Source organism: Elephantulus edwardii, unplaced genomic scaffold (genome assembly GCF_000299155.1).
Source record: "Elephantulus edwardii isolate Elephantulus edwardi_28Jun2011 unplaced genomic scaffold, EleEdw1.0 scaffold00353, whole genome shotgun sequence".
Lineage (NCBI taxonomy): Eukaryota > Metazoa > Chordata > Mammalia > Macroscelidea > Macroscelididae > Elephantulus > Elephantulus edwardii.
Window position 1 is genome coordinate 1,730,008 of NW_006400103.1, and position 24,045 is coordinate 1,754,052.

Genomic DNA, 24,045 nt, shown 5'->3' on the forward strand with positions numbered 1-24,045 from the left:
TAAATGTTCATTAAAATTAATAACATTTAATAAAAATAAAAACAAAAAAGAAATACCACTTGACCCAGCAATTCCACTACTGGGAATATAACCTAAAGAAACCAGAACTGCCACCCAAGCAGATATATACACACTCGTGTTTATTGCGGCTTTGTTCACAATAGCGAAGAGTTGGAAACAACCTAAGTGCCCATCAACAAACGAATGTATAGAGAATCTCTGGTATATTCTCTGGTATGGGATATTATGCAACACTGAAAAACTAGGAACTCATGAAATATTATACAAAATGAGTGTCCATGATGGACATTTTGCTGAGTGAAATATTTCAGTCACAAAAAGACAAATACTGCATAATGCCACTGTTATAAAACAGGACTGACATGGGGGTTGGGGTGAAACTAAGAAAAAAGGGGATAAATAATGTACATGGCTTTGAAACAGACATAGGCGAAAACTATACAAAATGAATATATGATTAGGTATTATTGTAACGACAAGAGTAAGAATAAGAGCTGCATAGTAAAGTGGACTCAGGGTAGGGGGACTGTATAACAATGAAAGAATTTTTTCCCGAAGGAAAAAAGTGAACTAGGGGACAGGGGAGGCAGGGAGAAAAATGTGCAACAATGAATGAATGGAAATCCAAGTTCTCTACAAATTTTCATTGAATTATCAATTAAAAAAAGACAATAACCCCCATCCCCCTTATTTTAGTGATTAAAAAAAAGATGATTAAATGTATGGGGAAAATCTGCTGTCAGGGACCTCTCCAGAATACTGAAGAGCAACTAAGGTGCACCTGATCCAGGCCTTGGTATTTGCAACTATTTGCTATGCATCAGAGAGGTGGAAAATTACTAGGAATGATGTAGGGAGATTAAATTCCTTTGAGCTGTAGTGCTGGAGAAGAGTATTCAATATACCAAGGACTGCTAGGAGAATAAACAGGTTCATCCTTGAGAGAGTAAAATCAGGATGCTCTTTGGAGGCAAGGGTTTTGAACCTCCATCTCAGACAAGGGTCTCATAGCAAAAGTTTACATAATCCTACAGGGCATCGTAAAAAAAAACAAAAACAAAAAAAAACACAAACAAACCCAAACTGATAACACAATTACAAAATGGGCAAAATACATGTAAAGACTTTTCACAGAGGAAGACATTCAGGCAGGCAACAGATACATGAAGAAACGCTCAAAATCACTGACAATAAGAGAATTGTAAATTAAAACCACAATGAGATACCACCTCACTCCAGTAGCAGTGGCAAAGTTTAGCAAGGCAACAAGCAGTAAATGTTAGAGAAGATGTGGAGAGGTGGGAACTCTCATCCATTGTTGGTGGGACTGTAAATTTGGTACAACCATTATGGAAGGGAGTTTGGTGTTTTCTCAAAAAGTTGAACATATAAACTTCATATGATCTAGCAATTCCACAACTAAGAATATACCCCAAGTAAATTAGAACCAAGAGACAAACAGATCTGTACACTACTATTCATAGCAGCATTATTCACCATTGCAAGAACATGGAAACAGCCCAAATATCTAATCACAAATGAATGGACTGAGAAATTGTGGTACACAATGGGATACTACAAAGTACTCACTCAGGAGCAATGATTTTAAGAAATTCTACATAACTTGCAAGATAGTGGAAAACATTAGGCTGAGTGAGCTAACTTAGTCTCATAAGGACAAACACTGTATAAGACCATTATTACAAAAATAGAAAGATAATTAGTAAAACATATGGGGACTCAAAGGGGGAAAAGGTGGAAGCTGAGGGGTAAGGGGTGTTTGGTGGTACAGTTTGGTGGATGGAGAGAGGGGTGAAGGAAATGGAAATATCCCATGGGGATATGAAAAGACTAATGATGAGCATAGTCCAATGATGATTAATGTTACAAAAACATAATGCATGGCAATGATGGTATGAAACACAATGTGAGTGAAGAATAGTGCAAAGCACAATGCATATGAAGTTTGTAAACAAACTAATAGAAATTTTTAAAAAAATTAAAAAGTATCAGTTGCTTACATTGTGTCCTTCAATTAGGTTTTTACTTTGTGATTATCATATACCTGCTAGTAACATGGAAATTGTTTACTTAACGAATTTGCATTAGCCAATCCATCCCCCTCAACACTACATCATGACAACAATGTCTATAGCTCAGTGAGGCCCAGGAGGAGGGGAGTTGTACTGTCTTTCCATCTAAAACTGCCTAGTATTTGAAGGATTCCCCAAAGAAACAGTGGCTTCTCCATCTTCTTTGTTACTCACCTGCTATTAAGACACCCCACATTATGTACTTAACAGTGGTTTTGTATTTCCTACAAATTCCACAAATTGCATCATATTTCTTCTCCAGATACCTGTAACAACACAAAAACAAAAATATCAACCAAAGAAAATATAAAAATTTGAAATAAACTGACAAACTCAGCTAAAGTTGAGTTTGATGATGTCTCACTTTGAGATATAAAACATGCAAATTTATGAAGTGTATGTCCTCTGGTATAAGGAAAGTGTTCATTTCATCATAGAATCAACTCTGTCTTAGTTTGGATCAGTGTTTATTGGATGAGCATACTCAAGTTCTCAGGGTTTAGAGAGGTACATAAAATATTTTTGGTAAGAGCAAAGTAACCAGACAAAAGTAGACACAAAATACAGGAGAAGGGTTTCTAGTAAGATTCTGAGGACCTCTGTTAGAATTAACCAGTTATTGTTCTTATGTTGTTGTTAGGTGCCACGAGTTGTGCACGACTCATAGCAACCCTCTGAACAAAAGATCTGAACCCCATTCTATCTTGCACCATTTTCACACTTCCTGACACACCAGAGTCCATTGCAGCAGTCACTGTGTCAATCCACCTCGTTTTCCTTTCCTTCGTCGACCCTCCACACTTGTCAGCATCTTTCCTTCTCCAAGAAATAGTACCTCCTCACAACATGTCCAAAGTATGGGAGGTGAAGTATTAAAAAAATTACAAATAGAATAAATTTGGTCATCTCTCCTGGCTCTCTGGACTCTGACCAATTGGTGTATCACAGGATTCTTTAAGGCTGAAAGACTTCACTGGTTGCTTGAAACACAAAAGTAATGTTTTGTGAAGTTGAGGTCTGTTAACCAATGGGTAATGTCTTTCTCTGAAAGTTCTTGAACTGTTGGTATGTTCTTGTGTCCTTCAAAAGCTTTATTACTGAGCCATGGGTTGTATGTGAGCAATGTGTGCATCATCACTTCTCCTGGGAAGAAAAGTGTCCAACATCCCCATAGCAGTAGTTAGGAGAGGCCATAGGGCTGAAATCACACTGACTGTCTCTGTCTGTGATGGGAGACTGATGGTCCCCTCCACACACTTGAACGGAAACTCGCTACCCACATTTCAGTGCCTTGCTCCTTGGTGCCAACTCTGCTGTAGGCTTTCCTTCTCCCATGAGGCTGAGCTGAAGGACCTACTAGTACTAGAAAACAACTCTTGTTCCAAAGAGATGCTTCCCAGCCTCCAGAATCTCCATTTGAAGACCCGCTCCCCTTCCTCTTGAGCAATCATGCTAGGTTTCAGCCACATTTCAAACATTAGAGCCCACCTTGGATAGATGCATTCCTCTGTACTTTTATTTTTGCTTCATTATGAACCCATGACTGATAGCCTGCATGAGAAGTGTATGCAGGCCTCAGAACACTGGGAGGGGACCTTGGACACGGGGGGTGTGCCACAGGCTTCATTTAATGAACATAACAGTGAAAAAGGAAGACAAATTTTATTGTGTCCCACATTCAAATGGGACAACAGCAGTTGTGGTTTGGCAACTATGAGTGAGTTATGATGTCAACATAATGTATGATGACCATCACTGGGGGAAAAAGGGAAATATCAGTGTATCACACATTTTTGTTGTTGTCAGGTGCCATTGAGTCAAATATGATTCATACTACATACTGAACCTATGAATAACAGATCTGAACCCTGCCCTATCCTTTTCTATCCTTATCACCTCCACCACAATACATCCCATTGCTGCAGTCACTGTGTCAGTCCATCTCATTGAGGGTCTTCCTCTCTTTGGCTGACCTTCCAACTTTCCAAGCATGATATCCCTTTCTGATAAATAGCTTCTTCTAGCAACTTGTGCAAAATATGTGAGAAGTTTCACCGTCTTTGTCTTTAAGGAACACTCTGCCAGCACTTTCCCAAGACATGTGTTTGTGTTTTGGGATTTTTGTTTGTTTGGTTTTTTTTGGTTGTCATTGTCTTAGGGCAGTCCATGAGATTTTTCAGTGCTCTTCTCCAACACCACAACTGAAAGACACAAATTATTCTTCTGTCACTTTCATTCATTCCAGCTCACAGAAGTGATTAAAAAGACCATGGCCTGAATCAGGTGCACCTTAGTTTTCAAATTGACATCATTGCTTCTGTGGAATTTAGAAAAAACCCTGACAGCTTATCAAAGCTCACAACCTTCAATATTGTTTAAATCTCAACATCAGAAAGACAAAAATCCTCTCTACTGAACCAATAAGCAACATCATGAAAGATGAAGAAAAGGACTGAAATAATCAATGATTTCATCTTACTTGGATCAACAATCAACACCCCTGGTCATGTGGTCAGTCTCTAATAGTCAGGAGCTCAAGAGATGTATCAAACATAGTAATGACAAGTACTAAGTCATGAAACTTTTCTTGTGTGTATGTTGATAATTAGAAGCACCATTCTAGAAGATACTGAAAACATGAACATGTCAGAATGGCACAGGACTGGGTAAAGCTTTGCTCTGTTGTACAGTGGATTGCTATGAGCTAGAGCTGCTTGGGTGTCATGTAACAACAGCAACAATGTGTTGTCCACTGTGACTGATGCAGTGTTCACAAGCACCAGGACAGAAGGTGGCATCAATAGAGTCCGTCTGACATGTTAAAAATTGCAGCAAATGCATGTAGTCCATTACAGCACTGATTCTGCTTTATGCAGAATAAGATACTCAAATCATTTGGCTATCTAGGCTGATCAATTCCTGACTTCCTGGTGGTTACTCTGGTGCCATTAACACTAAAGGCAATCTAAACAACCCTGATCATCTAAGGGGATTTCTCAGCTTTGCAGACTCAAGAAGGATGGAACTAAGCTCAGGTTTCTGAAGTGGCAGATATTCCAGGTGACAAGTGGATACTTAAAGAAGGATTTAGGAACTGAACCAATACTGTGTGTCATGGTAGAGTACCAGAAAATACTGGATTAGGAATCAGGTTCTGAAATTATAACCTAACTATTGCTGGGTAAACCACTTTCTGAGCTTCATCTTCCCATTCTGAAAAAGAAAAATGATCTTATCTTTCTTCCTTCTAAGATTACATACACTTGAAATATATTATGGACTGAGTTGGAATTGTGTTCTCCCAAAATAGATATGAAGTTGTTGTTGTTGTTGTTATGTGCCGTCGAGTCACTTGTGACTCATAGTGACCTTATGTACAACAGCCCTAAACTCTGCTCTGTCTTGTGCCATTCGCACCGTCTCTGACACACCCATCCCAATTACCCCAATCACTGAATCAATCCACCTCATAGGGGCCTTCCCCTTCTGTGCTGTCCTTCCACCCTCCCAAGCATGATGGCCCTCTCCAAGGACCTGTCTCCCTCCTTGCAACATGTCCAAAGAATGTTTGACGGAGCCTTAGAATCCTTGCCTCCAAGGAGCAGCCCAGTTTGACCCTTTCCAGGATGAATCTGTTTTTCCTCCAGCAGTCCATTGTACCCTCAATACTCTTCTCCAGCACCAAAGCTCAAAGGCATCAATTCTCCTTCTATCCTCCTTAGTCACTGTCCAACTCTCTGTGATAGTAAAGACCATGGCCTATATCAGACGCACCTTGGTCTCCAAAGAGACACCATTGCTCTTCAGTACTTTGGAGAGGTCCCTAACAGCAGACTTTCCCATGGCAATACGTCTTCTAATTTCCTGGTTGCTGGTGCCAAGAGTGTTGACAGTGGAGCCAAGCAAACTAAAGCTGTGAACAATCCCAATCTCTTCACTATCCATCCTGATGCTGCCAGTTGGCCCAGTGGTGAGAATCTTTGTCTTCTTGACATTGAGCCTCAGTCCATATTGGAGGCTGCAGTCCTTGACCCTCTGCAGCAAGCGCTTCAGGTCCTCCTCAGTTTCAGCAAGCAGGGTTGTATCATCTGCATATTGCAGATTGTTGATAGAACGTCCACCAATCTTGACCCCACATTTCACCTCACAGAGCCCAGCCTCTCGGATAATCTGTTCTGCATACAGGTTGAAAAGGTATGGAGACAGAACACATTCCTGGCATATGCCCTTCCCAATTTTGAACCATGCAGTGTTTCCTTGCTCTGTTCTGACGACTGCCTCTTGGTCCAAGTATAGGTTTCTCATTAGCACGATCAAGTGTTCTGGGATTCCCATTCTTCTTCTTACTCTTATACCTGTAACTACAGCCCTATTTGGAAATAGGGGTTTCTTTTTGTTCTGTTAATGAGGTCAGAGAGTGTAGGATGGACTCTAAATGTTATCCTTTCAGATTAATTTTCTCTTCAAGTTTATAACTCACAGGAGGGGAGGTTGCCCAGATTTTTGCAGTGGAGCTCCGAGTGGTTTTGAACCAGAAGAGACAGTTAGTCTTTGGGTTTGCAATGTGACTCCCTATAGACAATGTCACTCAAAGATTAATGTTTCTGAAAAGAGCAGAATATGTACATTGCACACACTTAGGCTTATGAGGACAAATACTACATAAGACCATCATTGTAAAAACAGGAGGATAACCAATAGAATGTGTATAGATATCCAAAGAGAGAAAGGGAGGGGGGCAAGAGGCCTGAGGGTGGGAAGAGGAGGAAACCATAGAGTCACAGGGTTTGGTGAGAGAAGGGAAAGGTGCGAAGTTATTAGGAAAGAGACAGTGGGAATCTGAAAAAAAAACAAACAAAAAACAGGGCAATAGTGAGCGTATATCAATGGTGATTAATTTTATAAGACACAATGTATGACAATGATCCTAAGAAACACAATGTGAATGGGGGAAAAAAGAAAATAAAATAAAATTACAACAGAAAGCTTTTCTTTTCTCTTCTCTTCTTTTCTTTTTTCTCTTATCTTTTCTTTTTTTTCTTTCTTCTTTTTTACAAACTGAAGTATGCCTGGAGCAACCAACCACAAGGAAGGATTTTCCTGGAGCTGTTGCCGATCCAGACTTCTAATCTCCCAAACTGTGAGACAATAAATCACTTTTTTTTTTAACAACAGCCCTAGGTGACTATGATAGAGAATGATACAGCTTTCATTTGTTGAGAATTTGTTGAGATTTAAAATGAATTGAGTTTTAAGAAACCAGTTGCATATTGACTGATGCTGAAAAGATGAATTCATTAAGAAGATGAATGAATGAACTACTTCTATGTGAACTGAAACAATTAGTAATTTACACCTTGATTGTCCTGAGTGAATTAAAATCTGGTATATTGGGTGTCCAGAGCATTATCAGTTTGGCTCCACCACACTGATTATCCTAGGGTACCGTTAATTTTTCTGAAGATGGGTAGGTAATGAGGAGGGAGACTGGCAGTGGAGATAATCACTAATGAGTCCAAATTAATGCAAAAAATTAGGCAAAAAGAAAGCAAAGTTGCAAAACATATTTCTCCAGTTTATAAAGCATACCCTTTTGGAGGCATATCTTCACTGTCTTCGATGTTTTCTGCATCCTTTGGAAAATTCTGCTCAGTGCTGGCACATTCTTCCCTCTGAAAATAAACATTGGAGCAGAGACAGAAAAAATGAAATTCTGGACAAACAGACTCCAATCTCCTTTGCTCAGAGTACTTGCAAAGATATTGGGTTATTAGGAAAGAAATTGTTTCTATGATAGCCCACACAGATATTTTCCCTTTTAGAAACTACAAAAATCCAAGATTACAAATATCTCCTCCCATTCCTTTCAAAGAAGCCATTGGCTTTTTCTCCTTTTCCTTGGGAATCAGTTCATATTCCTGCTTCCCACCTCCCTTACTACTGTAATCATTCATCCCTCACTCTATTTTTAGACAAGTGCTAACTAAAGTCAATAGCAGGAGACACATAAATCTGTCTTTATTCTCAGTCAGCACCAGTTTTGAAGGATGAGACCAGAGCTGGCTTTGCTTGCTGGCTGTACACAGTAGAAGTGCCCCTTCAAAGGAAGCTTAGAACCTTGAGGGCCTGTTAAACCTCCCTTGAATCCTTAGGTCTTTCTATTAGTTGGGCTAAGAGGAAAAGTATGGTTCCTTTGTTTTGCTAGTCATGTTGTTGTGTGTCATCGAGTTGGAACCCACACATAGTTGACTTTCCAGTGGGTTTTCAGAGTCAGTAATTGCACAAAAGGAGATTGCCCATCTGTCTCCCATGGAGTAGCTGGTGGATTCGAATCATGTACCTTTGGGACTGCAGTGCAGATTCTTACTGCTAGGCCACAAGAACTCCCCAAAATCTAATTACTTGAGTAAAGCATATACATGGATAATTTTTATGATTTCTAAAAAGGTGGCTATGTGAATGATTTACTCATATTTAGCAGAAGTCTTCCTTCAAATGAAATCCTGTAACATCCACACATTAAAGAGACAAAAGTGGTTTTGTGGGAATTGGGGTGGAAAGGTGGCACAGTGTCTCCTTGGTTTGACTGTGGCCTCAGGTGCCAGTAAGGGTTACCAGGCCTTGAGAAAGTGCTTGAGAACATTTCAGAACCACATTGCAAAGCCTTCTCGTCTGGCACATTCCTCTTCACAATCAGATGCTTTTAAAAGCCTACACTTTCTGTCTTGCAATGAGCTTGGAATCTGTCACAGCAAGGACAGAAACATAAGCCCAAAATCTTTTTATTTAGTCATGTGTCTTTTCTTCATAACTTTTGTTTACAAACTCTAACTGTCAAGTACTCCATTGCTCTGTGCTTTGTGTGCTCTGTGGGTCAGAGTCAGGTGTGTGCTGCGGTGACACCCATGTTGCCCAAGGTACCCAGTCTAGTGTCCTACCTGTTTGGTGTTGATGTGCTCTCCATTTTGCATGACTCTAATCCTTAGTGAGTCATTTCTTGATGTGTTTTGATTTTCAATGAAGTCTTTCTCTTTCTAAGCAAAAAGAAAAGATTACAAAAATAAAATGTCAGAGCAAAGAGAACAAAAATCCTTGCTTATTCAACTGTGTGATGGAGAGAAACCTGCTGAGGGATGAGCGTGCAGAGAGGAGTTTCTGTGTCATTTAAGACAAGTATTAAGGACTTTTTGTACTTAGGAGGACATTCAGCTAATCTGTCAACTGTAGGTTTCTAGTCTCTAGCACAGCACACAGGCTTCCCGTGACAGGATTCAGCTTATAAAACAAACTAGAGTAAACCATGGGCTGAGTAACTGCATTCTTAGCATCACATTTATTACATGTTAAAGTGTGTTCTTTTCATTTAAAAGAGGTTCTGGTTGTGACAAGCAGAATAAAACACTCCTTTTGTGGCACCATCTGGAGCTTACATTAAGGACCTGAGCTTTTTCCTACCTTCTGTCTAAGAAGGGCTTGCAGGTTGCTGAGAAGCTGAAGAGATTTCCACAGCACTTCCAGACCAATATGGACTAGGACATAAAGCCTGAAGAAACCTGAAGCCCACCCTGGGAACCCTATTCAAGGGGTTAATATGAATTGAGGGCCTCTTGACAACACACAACAACAAAACATGAACAAAGCAACTGATAAGTGGTGTTAGAAAAGCCCCTATCCCTTTTGAGAAAATGTCCCGTTGTTGTTGTTGTTGCTGTTAGGTGTCATCAAGTTCAGTACAACTCAGGAATACCATGAACAGCAGATCTGAAACCTGTTATAACCTGTGCCATTCTCACTATCTATGGCACACTTGAGCTCATTGCTGCAAACACTTTGTCAATCCATCTCACTGTGGGTCTTCCTTTCTTTGGCTGACCCTCTACCTTTCTAAGAGGATGTTCCTCTCCAAGGAGTGATCCCACCTAATAGTATGCCCAAAGTGCATGCGATGAAGTTTTGTGATCTTTGCCTCCAAGAAGCACTCTGGCTGCTCTTTCTCCAAGACATCAACATAACTTTATCTCTCTCTCTCTCAATTTTCAGTTATTTACTCATTGTGAATACCTTTATATTGGTTAGCTTATAAAGTTCGTATGCATTGTGTTTCACACTATTATTCTTTATTCACATTGTGTTTCATACAATCATCCCATGCATTATGACATTTTTGTTTGTCTTTGTTAAATTTTTATTTTATACTGGTTTATTTACAAAGTTCATATACATTGTTATTCACATTGGATTTTTCCCATTTTCTTCACCCTCCCCTCCCTCCACCCATCAAATTGTATAACCCGACCCTATGTTTAATGTCATGCCCCTGCCATCCTCACCCCTCTGTTCCCACCCTGCCCACTCTTGGATCCTCATACTCATTCTTCAATAATGGTCATATGCAGTATTTGTCCTTATGAGACTGAGCTAGCTTGCTTAACATAATGTTCTCCAGTCCCTCCCAAATTAGGTAGTAATTTACAAAATCATTGCTATTATCTGCTGTGAAGTGTTTCATTGTTGAATGTACCATAATTTCCCAATCCATTCGACTGTGGTTGGACATTTAGGCTGTTGGTGTACAAGTCTCCATTGGGCCTCAGTTCTCATTCTCTTGGGGTATTCCAAGCAGTAGAAAAGCTGCGTCATATGGAATTCCTATATACAGCTTTTTGAGGAAATGTCAAACTTCCTTACAGAGTGGTTGTACCATTTTACAATTTCACCAACAATGTATAAGAATTTCTATCTTGCCACATCCTCTGCAACATTTGTTACTCGCTGTCCTGCTAAACTTTGCCACTGCTACTGGAGCGAGATGGTATCTCATTGTGATTTTTATTTACATCTTTTATTGCCATTTTATTTACATCTTTTATTGCCAGTATTTGGAGCATTTCTTCATGTATCTGTTGGCCATCTGAATAACTTCCTCTGTGAAAAGTGTTTCCATGTCTTTTGTGCATTTTCTAATTGTGTTAACTGTCTTTTTCACGGGGAGGCCCTATAGGATTCTGTAAACTTTTGATATGAGACCCTTGTCTGAAATGGTATTGCCAAATGTTTTTTCCCCACTCAGTAGGTTTTCTTTTCACCCTGTTGGAAAGTGTTTTTGATGCACACACGGATTTAATCTTTAGATGTTCCCATTCATCAATTTTATCCTCTCCAGATTGCATTTCTGGCTGTATTTGGCAGTTTCTTTATACCATAGACTAGGCCTTCTAAGCTTGATCTATTTATCTCAGATGAACTTTATAGTTTTGGACTTTACTCCTAGGTCTCTGATCCACCTTGAGTTGTTTTTTGTGCATGGTGTGAGATAATGGATCCTGTTGTACCTTTCTGCAGGTAGCAGTCCAGTTTTGTCAGAACCTTTGTTGAAGAGATTGTCATTCCCCTATTTGATAGGTTTTATTTTCTTGTAGAATATCAGTTGACCATAGGTAGCTGGGTCTATTTCTGGATTCTCAATTCTCCCATGCATTATGTTTTATAAAATTAATCACCATTGGAACTTGCCCATCGTTACTCTGTCTTTTGAGGGCCCCACTAGATCCTTCCCATTTCCTTCACTGTCTCCCTCCACCCACTTAACTGTGCAACCCTGTGGTTTTGCCCCTACCCATCTTTCTTTCTTTTCTCCTACCCCATCCCCCCATGGGTATCCATACCATGTTTCCCTAGTATCTTTCTATTTTTACAATAATTGTCTTATGCAGTATTTGTTCTTATGAGACTGTGTTAGTTCACTCAGTATAATACTCTCTAGTCTCTCCTTTGTTATATAGGACTTTTTTTTAAATCATTGCTCTTGAGTGTTGCATAGCATTCCATCAGGTGAATGTACCACATTTTTTTAATCCCTTCTGTTGTGATTGGACATCTGGGCTATTTTCATGTTCTTGTGAGGGTTAATAATGCTACTATACACATTAGTGTACAGATCTCCATTCATGTCTCAGTTCTAAATTCCTTGGGATTTATTCCTAGTAGTGGAGTAGCAGGGGTCATACAGAATTTCTTTGTTCAACTCTTTGAGGAAATGCCAAACTGCCTTCCTGAGTGGCTGTACCATTTTACATCCCACCAACAGTATATGAGAGTTCCCACCTCTCCACAACCTCCCAAACATTTGTTGCTTCCTGTCCTACTAAACTTTGCCACTGCTACTGGAGTGAGAGGGTATCTCATTGTAGTTTTGATTTGCATCTCTATTATTGCCAGTGACTTTGAACATTTCTTTAAGTGCCTGTTGGTCATATGAATGTCTTCTTTTGTGAAAAATCTTTCCATGTCTTTTGCCATTTTGTAATTAGATTATCAGTCTTTTTCTTCCAGAGGCCAATAGTATTCTGCAAACTTTTGTTATGAAACCCTTGCCTGAGATGGTATTGTCAAATTTTTTTTCCCCAGTCAGGAGGTTTTCTTTTCATCCAATTTGAAAAAAGTTTTTGATGATGACATGGATTTAATCTCTTGAAAGTCCCATTCATCAATTTTATCCTCTCCAGATTTCACTTCTGGTGGTATTTGTCATTGTTGTCAATCTCTTTATTCTATAGATTATGCCTTTTAAGCTTGGTCTCAGTTTGTCTCTTATGATCTTTATGGTTTTAGGCCCTAACCCTAGATCTCTGATCCACCTTGAGTTGATTTTTGTGTATGGTATGACATATTGATCCAGTTTCAGCTTCCTGCAGGTAGCAGTCCAGTTTTGCTAGCATTGTTTGTTGAAGAGATTGTCATTTCCCCATTTGATAGGTTTTATTTCCTTATCTAATATTAGTTGACCATAGATAGAGAGGTTCATCTCTGAGTTCTCAACTCTGTTCCATTGTTCTATGTGCCTGTCATTGTACCAGTACCATGATGTTTTGGTTACCACTGCATTGAGGTCAGGAAGTGCTATGCCTCCCACTTCATTTCTCTTTTTCAGAAGTGCTTTGCTTATTCTAGGTCTCTTTCTTCTCCAGATAAACTTGACAATTTCCCTTTTCATCTCCTTAAAAAAGAAATTTTTTGTCAGTATTGGGATTGCCCAAGCCATTTCTTTAATGGATCACAGATATTTTTTAAGGTTGGACTAAGAGTTTCACTGCCAATCCAAAGGCAAGTGGTTCAAACCCACTAGTTCCTCTGTAGGAGAAAGATGGGCACTCTCTTCCTGTGTGATTTACAGCCTCAGAAACCTGCTGGAGTGTCAGCTATGAGTTAGTTCTGACTTGTTGGCAATTAGTTGTACTGTACTAGTGATAACAGTGTATTGTATGTGTGTTTATGTATCTCATTGTTGTTGAGCCAATTAAGCCTCATGGTAACCCTCCATCAAATTCCTGAGGTCGTAAATCTTACAGCTCAATACACAATCCAATTTACCATCAGGACACACACACACACACACACACACACACACACATTTTTTTTCAGACCAGGAACACATTATTCATTATAATGTGATTAACTGACACCTACTCATTGGATGTGCTAATTACTTAATGCCATCCAATCCACTCTGACTTCATTGGGTTTTTGAGCCTGTGAACTGCTTGGGAGATTCCTTCCTGAGGAGCCATTGGTAGGCTCACACCACCAGAGAGGCACAACGAGTGGCTAACAGTGAAACTCTCAGTGGACTATGCTGCCAGGGTCTCTATCTAGCTGCATAGCTATCCAACTATATATGATGCACACATACATATTCCCTGGGGCACAGTGGCTAAGGGTTTGACTGTTAACAGCTCGAATTCACCAGCTGGTCTGTGGGAGAAGGAAGCAACAGTCTGCTTCTGTAAAGACTGCCTTGGAAACCTTATGGGCAGTTCTAAATCCCAGCTCTGTGGGGTTGGTATAAGATCATTCTAATTCTGAACTGGTTGATATATACTTAGGGATTCACTTTACTGTTTTAATATTTTCAAGGATGCTGAATTTTCCATTAATGTGAAGTTAAATATACAATTTAGCATGAGTTGTCAGAAAAGCTGGGGTATACGGCTTAGTGGAGGGAGCTCTTTGTGGCCTAGGGGGTAAGATGATGCACTGCCAACACAAAGGCATGTGGTTCAAATCCACCAGCTCCTTGGCAGAAGAAAGGTGGACAATCCCCTCCTATGTGATTAATGGCCTCTGAAAATCCACTGGAGAGGTCAGCTATGGGTCAGCTCTAACTTGATGGTACTTGATAGTAGGTTTTTCAACAGGGTGAAAAAGCTAGTCCTTAAGACTTCTTGTCACGTGTGCAGTGTTGGGCAGGTCAGATTTTGCACAATTCAGGTCCCATGTGTATAAAATGTAGTTTCAATTGTTTGGAGTTTCTATGATCTCTTCTAGAATCCTAATATTACCTAGTTCCATTATGAACATCTTGATGCTGATCATTACTGCCACCTAGTGGTAGGAGAGGAACTTAACTTGTGGCACACAGATGTTTCTACCTTTTTTTAAAAATCTTGTTTTATATTCTTTTGTGTACAAAATTCGTATACATTTTGTATTCTATTAATGTACTTGTATTCCACATATTCCTTCATTCGTGCTGTATTTAAGAATCATTTCCATATATTATTCTTTATAAAATCAGTCACCATGATCTATACTATCACTCCATCTTTTCAGATCCCCACATAAGCCTTTCCAATTCCTTCACCCCCTTGTTCCACTCATCAAACTCTGCAAATTTGAGTGTATTAATGTGTAAGAGTGTGACTGTGTGTGAGAATGTGTGCGTGATTATGTAAGAGTGAGTGTGTGTGTGTGTGTGTGTGTGTGTGTGTGTGTTGGGAGGGAGTGGACAGCCACCTGCTCCACAGCAAGAGTTCTTCTGAAAGTGTTTTGCATTGTGTCATGGGATTCGTTCATTCCAGGTATTTTCAGAAGGAAAATGTCTCTCAACTGAGTATTTCCAACAGAAGTAATGAGGGTGTCAAAGTGTTGACTGCTGTCTGATAATGACCTTTAATACTTTTGTTTCTCTGTTCTTTTCATATTAAAGCCTTTAGTCGGTAATAAAGGGCCATAATTACTTCTTAGTGCTCTGTTTCATTGTATCTCTTTTGAAATTCAGATTACACTTGGCCAGGAGAGATCAGTGGTTGGAGAAGGACATCATACTCGAAAGGGTGGATGGACAGTGCAAGAGAAGACGACCCCGGATGAGATGGATTGATACAGTAACTGGGGCAATGAGGGTTGGTGTGTTGGAATTAGTGAGACTGGCTCAGGATAGGAAAGGGTTCAGAGCTGCTGTACATAGGGTTGCTATACATAACAGCTGGCTCAATGGCACATAACAACAATAACATACTATGATAAGATTGGAAGCAAGAGTGGCATCCACTTCCTAAACAACCATGCCTCCAGAAACTCTTTGAACTTTAATAAATGTCAATAGTTGTAAAGGGTTTTTCAGGCCTTTTTGTTCATAAGGTTGCTATGAGTCATGTTCCACTTAAAGGCAATCAGCAACAACAACAGTTATCTTTGTATACTTAATACCACAACTGTGTTCTAATTGCAAATCCTGTCACTGTATGGAATGGATAAGAATGTTGTGCAGGAATAATTCTAAGCTGTTTAGGGTGCACCAGCTTTTAGTCCTCTGGGGACCTCTGGTGGTTTAGTAATAAAGAGCTGTGCTGCCAAGCCAAAGCTGGGTTCAAATCTGCCAGCTGTTCTGTGTGAGAAGGATGGGCAGTCTTCTCCTGTGGAATTTACTGCCTCTGAAAACCCACTGGAAGGTCAGCTATGGGTATGTTCTAACTCGATGGTACACCACAACAACAGGTAGTGTTGTTCTGGGCATACTGAAGGTTATAGTCCAGATATACCCTTTGGAGGGAGAGGTGCTCGTCACTAGTGCTTTGATTGTGTTTGTGCCCACTTGAGCATGGCTGGATTTCAGGCTGATGGCGAGAATGTGGACTTTCATCCACGTGAGAGCTTTCACACTGAGCCTGGCAGGTCAAGCAGTAGGTCACACGGAGGATTGTTGGAATTACAATGCACGGTGACAGGACTAAGGGGAGTTTATGGAGATCTTGAACTGCCTCTTTACAGAGAATTCTGCGAAGCGTGGACACCTGGCGGGCAGGGTAGTATTTGTAATTTCCATTAGAGTGGAAGACTTTTCATTACACTACCAAAACAAGTTCAGGCTGGTGATCTAAGTTGCTATTTAGCTTTTTCTATAAGGAAAAATAGTGCAGAGGGACTTGTGCTGCAAGCCTAAAGTCAGCCCCTTGTGAGAGAGGTGGGTGGCTTGTCAGTGCAGCGACAGCCTCCCACAAACCCACTCAAGGATCAGCTGCGAATTGGTTCTGACTCAACGGCATTGGCTTGAGTTTATCTACTGATGTGCACACTGAACAAATAACCTGAAATGCTGGACTGGAAGAAATTCGCATCAAGTTCGGAGAAATATTTCATTTCAGCAAACAGATGAAGACACCTTGCTTGCTTAAGCAAAGAGGACTTGAAATATGTACCAATAAAAATAAAGGACTACAGCTTTGGTACTGATAAAATGCAGAAGAAAATATAAATCCCTACAACTAGATAAGTAAGCAACATCATAAGAAACACGGAAAAGACTGAAGTTGCCAAGTTTATAAATCCTGAAAATGGACTTTTTCAATAAAATACCTGATCAGGTCACTCAAAAATGTAATTTCCAGGGTATATTCCTAGTAGTGGAATTGCTAGGTCAAATGGTAATTCTATTTCCAACTTTTTGAGAAAGCTCCATACTGTCTTCCATAGTGGTTGCATCATTTTACACTCCCACCAGCAGTGAATAAGGGTTTCAATCTCTCCACAACCTCACAGACATTTGTTGTTTACTGCTCTGTTGAACTTTGATATTGCTACTAGGGTGAGATGATATCTCATAGTTGCCACCTAAACAGATATATGCACACTCATGTTCATTGTTGTATTATTCACAATAGCAAAGAGATGGGAGCAACCCAAGTGCCTATCAAAAAATGAATGGATAGAAGAACTATGGTATATTCACACCATGGAATATTATGCAGCACTGATAAACAAGGAACTCATAAAATATCACACTACATGGGTGACCCTGGAGGAAATCATGCTGAGTGAAATATCTCAATCCCAAAGAAACAAATATTGCACAGTGCCACTATTATAAAACAGGACTGACATGGAGGTTGGGGGGAAACTAAGAAAAGAGAGGACAAATAATGAGTACCATGTTGGAAAAAATGAAGGAAAGAACTATTTAAAAGGAATATATGATCAGGAATTATTTATTTGTATGACAACAGTCCAGAATGAGAGATGCATAGGAAAGTGGACTGGGGTGGGGGGAGGGAAGAAATTATACACATTAATGAATATTTTCTTAAAATAAGTGAATGAGAAGAGGGTAGGGAGGAAAATGGGAAACAATGAATGAATGAAAATCCAACCTTTCTGTAGTTTTGTTAAAATCACAATTTAAAAGTCAATCTCTATAAGTAAAAAAGCAAACAAGTAATTTTTCTTCTTAAAGAAGTGTTAGAGGAGCTAAACAGATGCCAGATCAAATGACTTCAAGACTGTGAAAGACTTGGAGACAACTGGGAAGCCAGAATGTGAAATGTACACCAGATGAGAGGTGCATGTAGGGTATTTGTAGTCTCCTTTTTATGACTCAGGCAATTTAGGTAATTTGCCTACAATCACACAGTCATGAGTGGTGAGCCTGGCGGAAACAAGCAGTCTGCTCTGAAGCCTCAAGTCTTAGCTGGAGAAACCAGATCTTGCCCTTCTTGTAACAAATGATTCAGTGTGAGTTTCATTGTGACTCTACCGTCTGAGTTCTACTGTCAAAGCCCAAATCTGGCTTGTTTCAGACGTCCCTCACCATTCTCCCACTCCAGCCATGGTCTTGGGCTTTTAGAAAACCATCAATCCTGGGGACACTCATCACACCTATGTTTTCCAAATTCTCCCTCCCCTACTTGTTTCTCTTCTCTGACCGGGAAACTTCTTATTATTCATGGAATGAGTTAGTGGTGATGTCAGCCAACATTTCCTAACTCCTAGAAATGCCTTTTGCTGGCACTGTGCATACCTTTGTCTCTGTTCCTGCTTTCTTGAGTCTAATGTGTCATGCAACCAGATTTTAGTTTCCCACCCCCTTTATCATTTAAGCATGACTCTCAAGTAAACAGTTTCTAGCTTCAAACCACCCTGACTGCTCAAATTTGACCTGTGCCAACTTCCTCCTCACAAACATACCTCTGGTGTGTGAGAAACTCAAAACTCTGTATCATGACTTAGAAATAGATCACCAAGTTTTTCCTTGGAGTCACTTCCACGTAAACTTGAACTGCTGCTCTTTTGGTGAGCAGCCAAGCATGTTAACCATTTGCACCAACTACAAAATATATTGGGTATGGGTCGTCTTCTAGTGAGTGGGTTTTTAGATCTTGGAGGATAAAACAGGATCTTATTTATCCAACAGACTTATACTGAAGGAGCAACTGCATTCACATTGCTGCCCCTCTTGCCTTGCCCTGCTGGGGCCTAGACACTGCCAGCAGGCATGCATTGGTTGTACCTTTTGGAACTTTTGGTATCTTAGCAAAGTTGAGCAGGTCAAGAAAAAAAGGTAACTGAATAGTTTGGGTGTGGAGCTGAAAATACCTTTCTTTGGGATGGCTTTCCATGGCTAGACACTCCCTCAAGGTTTAAACAAAGAATGTTCCCTCACATGAATGCATTGCCTTCTGCCCATGTTTCAGGAAGGAATTTGTGTTGTTACTTTTCTTTGTGTAGAAATTCAGCTTTAAATTTTTCTTTGGTTTTGGGTTCTTGGGACCAAGATTCTGAAATCAACAAAGAGTCTTGAAGTATATCTTGAGAACTGGCCTCTGCTCATCTCTTCACCCCCTCCCTGCCTCTCTGCTCCTCTCTTCACCACCTCCCTGCCTCTCTGCTCCTCTCTTCACCACCTCCCTGTCTCTCTGTTCCTCTCTTCATCACACTTCCTGTCTCTCTGCTTGTGCCTCTCTCACCTTTCCACTAAGGACCTGCATGTCCTCCTCAGAAAATAGGGAAAAAGATTTCCTGGTGAAGGTAGTTTGAAATATTATGTACCTTACTGAGTTGTTTTCCTTCTAGCACAGTGCTCAATATGTCTTTGTTGAATGAGCGAGTGAAAGAACAAAATCATATTTGGAAAACATTTCCAAGTCTCCTTACACCAAGTGTAGCATTTTATACAAACTGTATTGTGCTAGATTGCCATTAAAAAAAAAAACAAAACACAAAAAAACCAAAACAAAACAACACACTAAACTGCACTTTTCTGTTTCTAGATACTGACATAATGCCCAACACCATGTTGTTATTAAGAGCTATTGAGCAAAACACAACTTATAGTGACCCTATGAACAAAAGATATTAACCTTGTTCTATAACTATTGTCATTTCTCTAAGTTCATAGAGTTTCCAGAGGCATGTTTAGAAAGTGGATGCCACTACTACTTCTAAGCCTGTCTTAATCTGGGAGCTCCACCAAACACTGTTAACCATGTGTAACTCTTAAGGCTTAAAAACAATAACATCAACATATAAAGAGATATCAGCTGGCCCAGTGAACAGAAAGCGATGCCACCAAGCCAAAGGTAGGAGACTTTTAATCCACGGCCCTCGGGCCTGTCTTTCATTGTTTTTGTTCAGACATTTCTCTAGGTCATATAGCCCTGGTGTACAAGTTGCTGTACAGTGGTCACTTGTGGTTTCCATGAGGCTGAACACTGTGACACTGATGTGTCAAATGTGTTAATGGCTGGTTACCCAATGAGGACAGAGAGTTCCCTGGTTAAAACAAGCTTGGAAGGAGTAGTGGCATCCACTTCCATAGTAGCTTGCCTCCGGAAACCCTATGAACCTGGCGAGAGGATTAAAGGCACCCAAGCATTGAGGACTCTCCTTCATACGGTCGCTATGAGTCACCTGCAACTCAAAGGCACTTAACAACAACAACAACAACAACTCTTATGGCATTTGAGACATCAGTGGCACAGCTTTCAGTACTACAGCAATATAAGTTTCCTCAGTGCAGTAAATTGACAGAGCAGTTCTGTACCACTTAGAAGAATGTTCATTTCAAACACAAATTAATACCAGGCCCTTGGGCCTGCGACCCCTCAAACCCAAGCAAATTTAAAACAAACAAACAAAACCTAGACCAGTGTGTCAGGCCTAGATTGACTACAACAAGAGACCCCCTAGCCCACAGATCATTGCCAGCCAAAACAATCAGGGCCTGAGGGTTTTTTTGTGTGTGTTTTTTTAAATTAGTTTGATTTTTAAAAAATCATTAACACCATGCAAACTCAATGAATTTTTGCTCAGTCAATAAATGCCCTATTTTTGGTCTAAGTATTTTGGCCTTAGTAGGAAAATAAGTCAATAAAGCCTTGAGTCTCCAGAACTAGATTAGAAGGTAACCTGTGGGGTTTTCAGACTTCCTGCTTCCTGGTCCAGTCACTCTGGCACCGCTTCTGTACCTCACAGGAGGTTCCTTACCATGTGACTATTTCAAAGTTACTTCCAAAGAACAAAAGTCATCTCCAAAAACAATAGCAGAAGCAGCAACATCACCATTACCACCCAAATATCTTTTTAATAGGAAGAAAACAAATGTTACATTAGGGCTGTGAGTGATTTCTGTAAGTAACCCAGCTCCCATGTGGAGTAGAATTAAAGATCACCAAGGATCCAGAATGCTGGCCTGAAGTGAAGGTCATGCTGCATTGTCTGCTTAAATCTGCAATCTGAAGACAAGCTCCAAATATCTACACAACTCTAGAGACTTGAGTTCTTGCCCACTGACCTTTCTACATGGAACTCTAGACTCCTTTTATGTTCTCTCCCACCCCAAAACTTGATGAATAAAATTTATTTGCTATCTAGTACCCAGTAACGTCAGCAATTTGTTAACAGGAGGGGTCAGCAGGTACCACCTCATCAGCAGAAAGCATCAAAGGAGCCAAGCAGATCAACAAAACAGACAAAACTTTAGCTAGATCGACTCAGAAAAAGAAGGGAGAGAGAACGAAGAATCACTCTGTGTTCAAGACTTTCTGGACTGGAATCCAAGACAGTGAAGATTTTTTTTTTTTAAGAACCTTTCTCTGTTTTGCAAATAAGTGATCCCTCTAAATTATATGTTTGAAAAATTAAGTATTTACTAAGAATTATGACTATAGGAACTCAAGAAGACTCAAATTCCTAAAAATGGGAGTTATAGAGGGGATGCTACACTTATCTTGAAGAAATAAACCTAAGGTTCTTACCTTATTTTTATTTTGTGACATGGCCTTAGTGGTCCTCAGTGGTCCTCAAGAACAGCACAGTTCGGGGCTTTTGTGTGTCTTCCCAAGTGACAGCAAGGTTACTCTCCCGTACAATAACCACTGTTGTGGCTACGTGTGGCTATTGAGTGCTTAAAATGTGATGCGTGCATCTCAGGAGCTGAATGTTTAATTTTATTTAATTTTAAATACTTTCTTTTAAATTAAATGATCACTAGGCTAATTATTAAAACCCATTTACGTTTGTTTGAAACATGTTTCATGTGAGTAAATTTTTTTCAACTGTAAGTTTATAGAAAGTTCAAAATCAGGCAAAGTGGTGCTGGTACCTAGGAGGCAAAGCACAAAGAAAAGCAGGGACCTAAGTGCACCTTCAGATGGGAAAGAGGCAAGTGGCCGGAACTGATGATGTCAGAGCAGGGCCTTCCAGGCAATGAGCAGCAGCTCCAAATGCTCATTTTATGGTCAATTGGATTACTGGTTTGAATGTTTTTCTGTAGGTTTCACAGTAACATTTACATTACTGTAGTGTACTGTAATTATTAATGAGGTGCTCCGGTGGTGCATTGGCTAAAGAATTTGACAGCTAACCAGGAAGACCAGTGTTTCCAAATCATGAGTTACTCCATGAAAGAATGATGAGGCTGATTGCTTCACTGAAGATTTATAGCCTTGGAAGCACTTGAGGATTTATATGCATTTTAATGCATAATTTATGTATGTTTTCACTGGAGGGTCAGTTACAGGTAGATTCTGACTCAATGGTATATAACAACAAAACAAAGGTGGCCTAGTGGTAAAGAGTTGCACTGTCAACCCAAAGGCATGCAGTCGCAGTCAGAATGCACCAGCTGTTCCAAGGGAGAAAAATGGGCAATCTCCTCTTGTGAGATTGATAGCCTCTGAAAACCTACTGGAGGGTCAACTGAGTTGGTTCTCACTCAATGGCACATCACAACATTTATTTACAATAGGAAGACCGCTCCGCTGACAATCTTGCCTCCTCTAAGCCTCTCTCCTGCCTTCTTCTTTTGGTCAGAGGAAAATTAGTTTTGCTCTCATTTTTCTTCCATACCTTCACTCTCATCCACAGCAAAAACCACTCTCATCCTGAGCTCATGACTAACCTTTTAGTTGGCAGAGTCAGTGGCCTATGGTCCTTGGCCTATTGGCTTCTCCTCCAGTCTTTGTTGCTGACCTTGTAGCTCTCCTCTCTTTTGGCTTTCATTACTTTATTTAGTTAGTTCATTTTGCTCAAAGGCTCCAAGAGGCAATTTTGGCTTAAAGTCTGCATTAGGACAGTCATTCCAGGTCTTCATTATTTCTCAACAGCTCCAGAAAATCTTGCTTCCATGAGAACTTAAATTCTGCTCCACATGCCCCCCACTTTGCTTCATGCTCATGTGGACTCTTTATCCCTTTCTGTCCTTTCATTTTTCTGAGTGACACTGGGCCCTGTGCTTGATGCCTTCTTCTTCTCCATTTCAGTCTCTTAGTGTGAGCTGGGGAGCCCTATGTTCCCTCTGTTTTCGCTCAAATTTGTCTCAGAGAAGTTATAGTCACTGAGTGGAGAGGCAGGGCCTGGTGGATCTTCCTCACCCCTTCCTTTGCTGGTGTTTTAAAGTTTTGTTTGTCCCTCAGTGACTCTGAAGCCCAACAGGTTTGGGGCACCTGTTTATGCGGCCTCAATATCCACTTTAATGTGCCCATATGCAAACACGGGGTGATATCCCTGAAAATACCCAACCCCCTCACAACAGCCCTGGGGTTTTCCAATATCATGTCTCCTTACTGCTCCTTGGCACCAACCTTGCACTGAACACCATTAATCACTCAATGAGTTTTGGTTGAGGACAGTTTGCATAATTAGGTTGCCATGGGGCCCTTTTCAGAAACAGTCAGAAAGGGATTAGGTGCCAGGAAGCTCGACAGACATTCTACCTCCATTTGGGACCAGGTCTCTCCCTAACAAACACTCTTCCCTCTTCCTAGTTCCTTGTTCAGAAGTTATAGATTCTGCCCGGGGGAACATTGCACCCCACCATGAGCCTGAAACAAAGGCAGAAAGGTGAACCAGTCATGTTTGCAAGAGACAGGAAAGGCAGGATCAAAACAAGGCAAGTAAAAGAGACTTTTCAGGTTTGTCAACCCAAGAGCAGCTAGGCTTAGCAAGTGGCACTAAAACATCACTGTATTGCAATAATGCTGCTGCACACACAACAAGAGAGCAAGAAAAGCACTTGGTGTCCCTGTAATTGGCCTCAGAGTAGAGATCATGGACACTCACCTGGGAGGCGCTGTTGCTGTGGCCCTGCGCTCCCACATCCTGCAGCTCCAGGATGATTTTGCTGCCAGCTGGGCTCATTCTCACTCAAATTCCCTCCAGCTGTCTGGCTGTAAGGTCTTTGTGCCTGTGGAAAGAACACAGCCTCTGCTGATGCCAGAATGCCACTTGCTCTGCCGCCTCTTAGGTAGCACGTCTTCCGTTTGGAAGCTTCAGCAGTTAATTACAGAATGACTGGGGCAGACACCTGGGATAGGTGGGGCTGGTGAAGGGAGGGAAGGGCAGCTCTGGTCAGCTCCAGGAGGCCCTCCCACCTCATTAA

General features: G+C 40.6%; 1 protein-coding gene across 1 annotated transcript in view; it reads right to left on the minus strand.

Annotated features, from left to right (window-relative positions):
* Window positions 1–23,804, minus strand: part of SLC28A3 (solute carrier family 28 (concentrative nucleoside transporter), member 3) — a 93,343-nt gene extending 69,539 nt beyond the window's left edge. Inside the window, exons 1-4 of the mRNA XM_006901966.1 lie at window positions 23,727–23,804; window positions 9,053–9,148; window positions 7,704–7,786; window positions 2,289–2,380 (exon numbers count right to left, since the gene is read on the minus strand). Of these exons, the coding sequence (XP_006902028.1) occupies window positions 2,289–2,380; window positions 7,704–7,786; window positions 9,053–9,148; window positions 23,727–23,804 (349 nt within the window). The remainder of the gene's footprint in view (window positions 1–2,288; window positions 2,381–7,703; window positions 7,787–9,052; window positions 9,149–23,726) is intronic.
* Window positions 23,805–24,045: the final 241 nt, after the last annotated feature.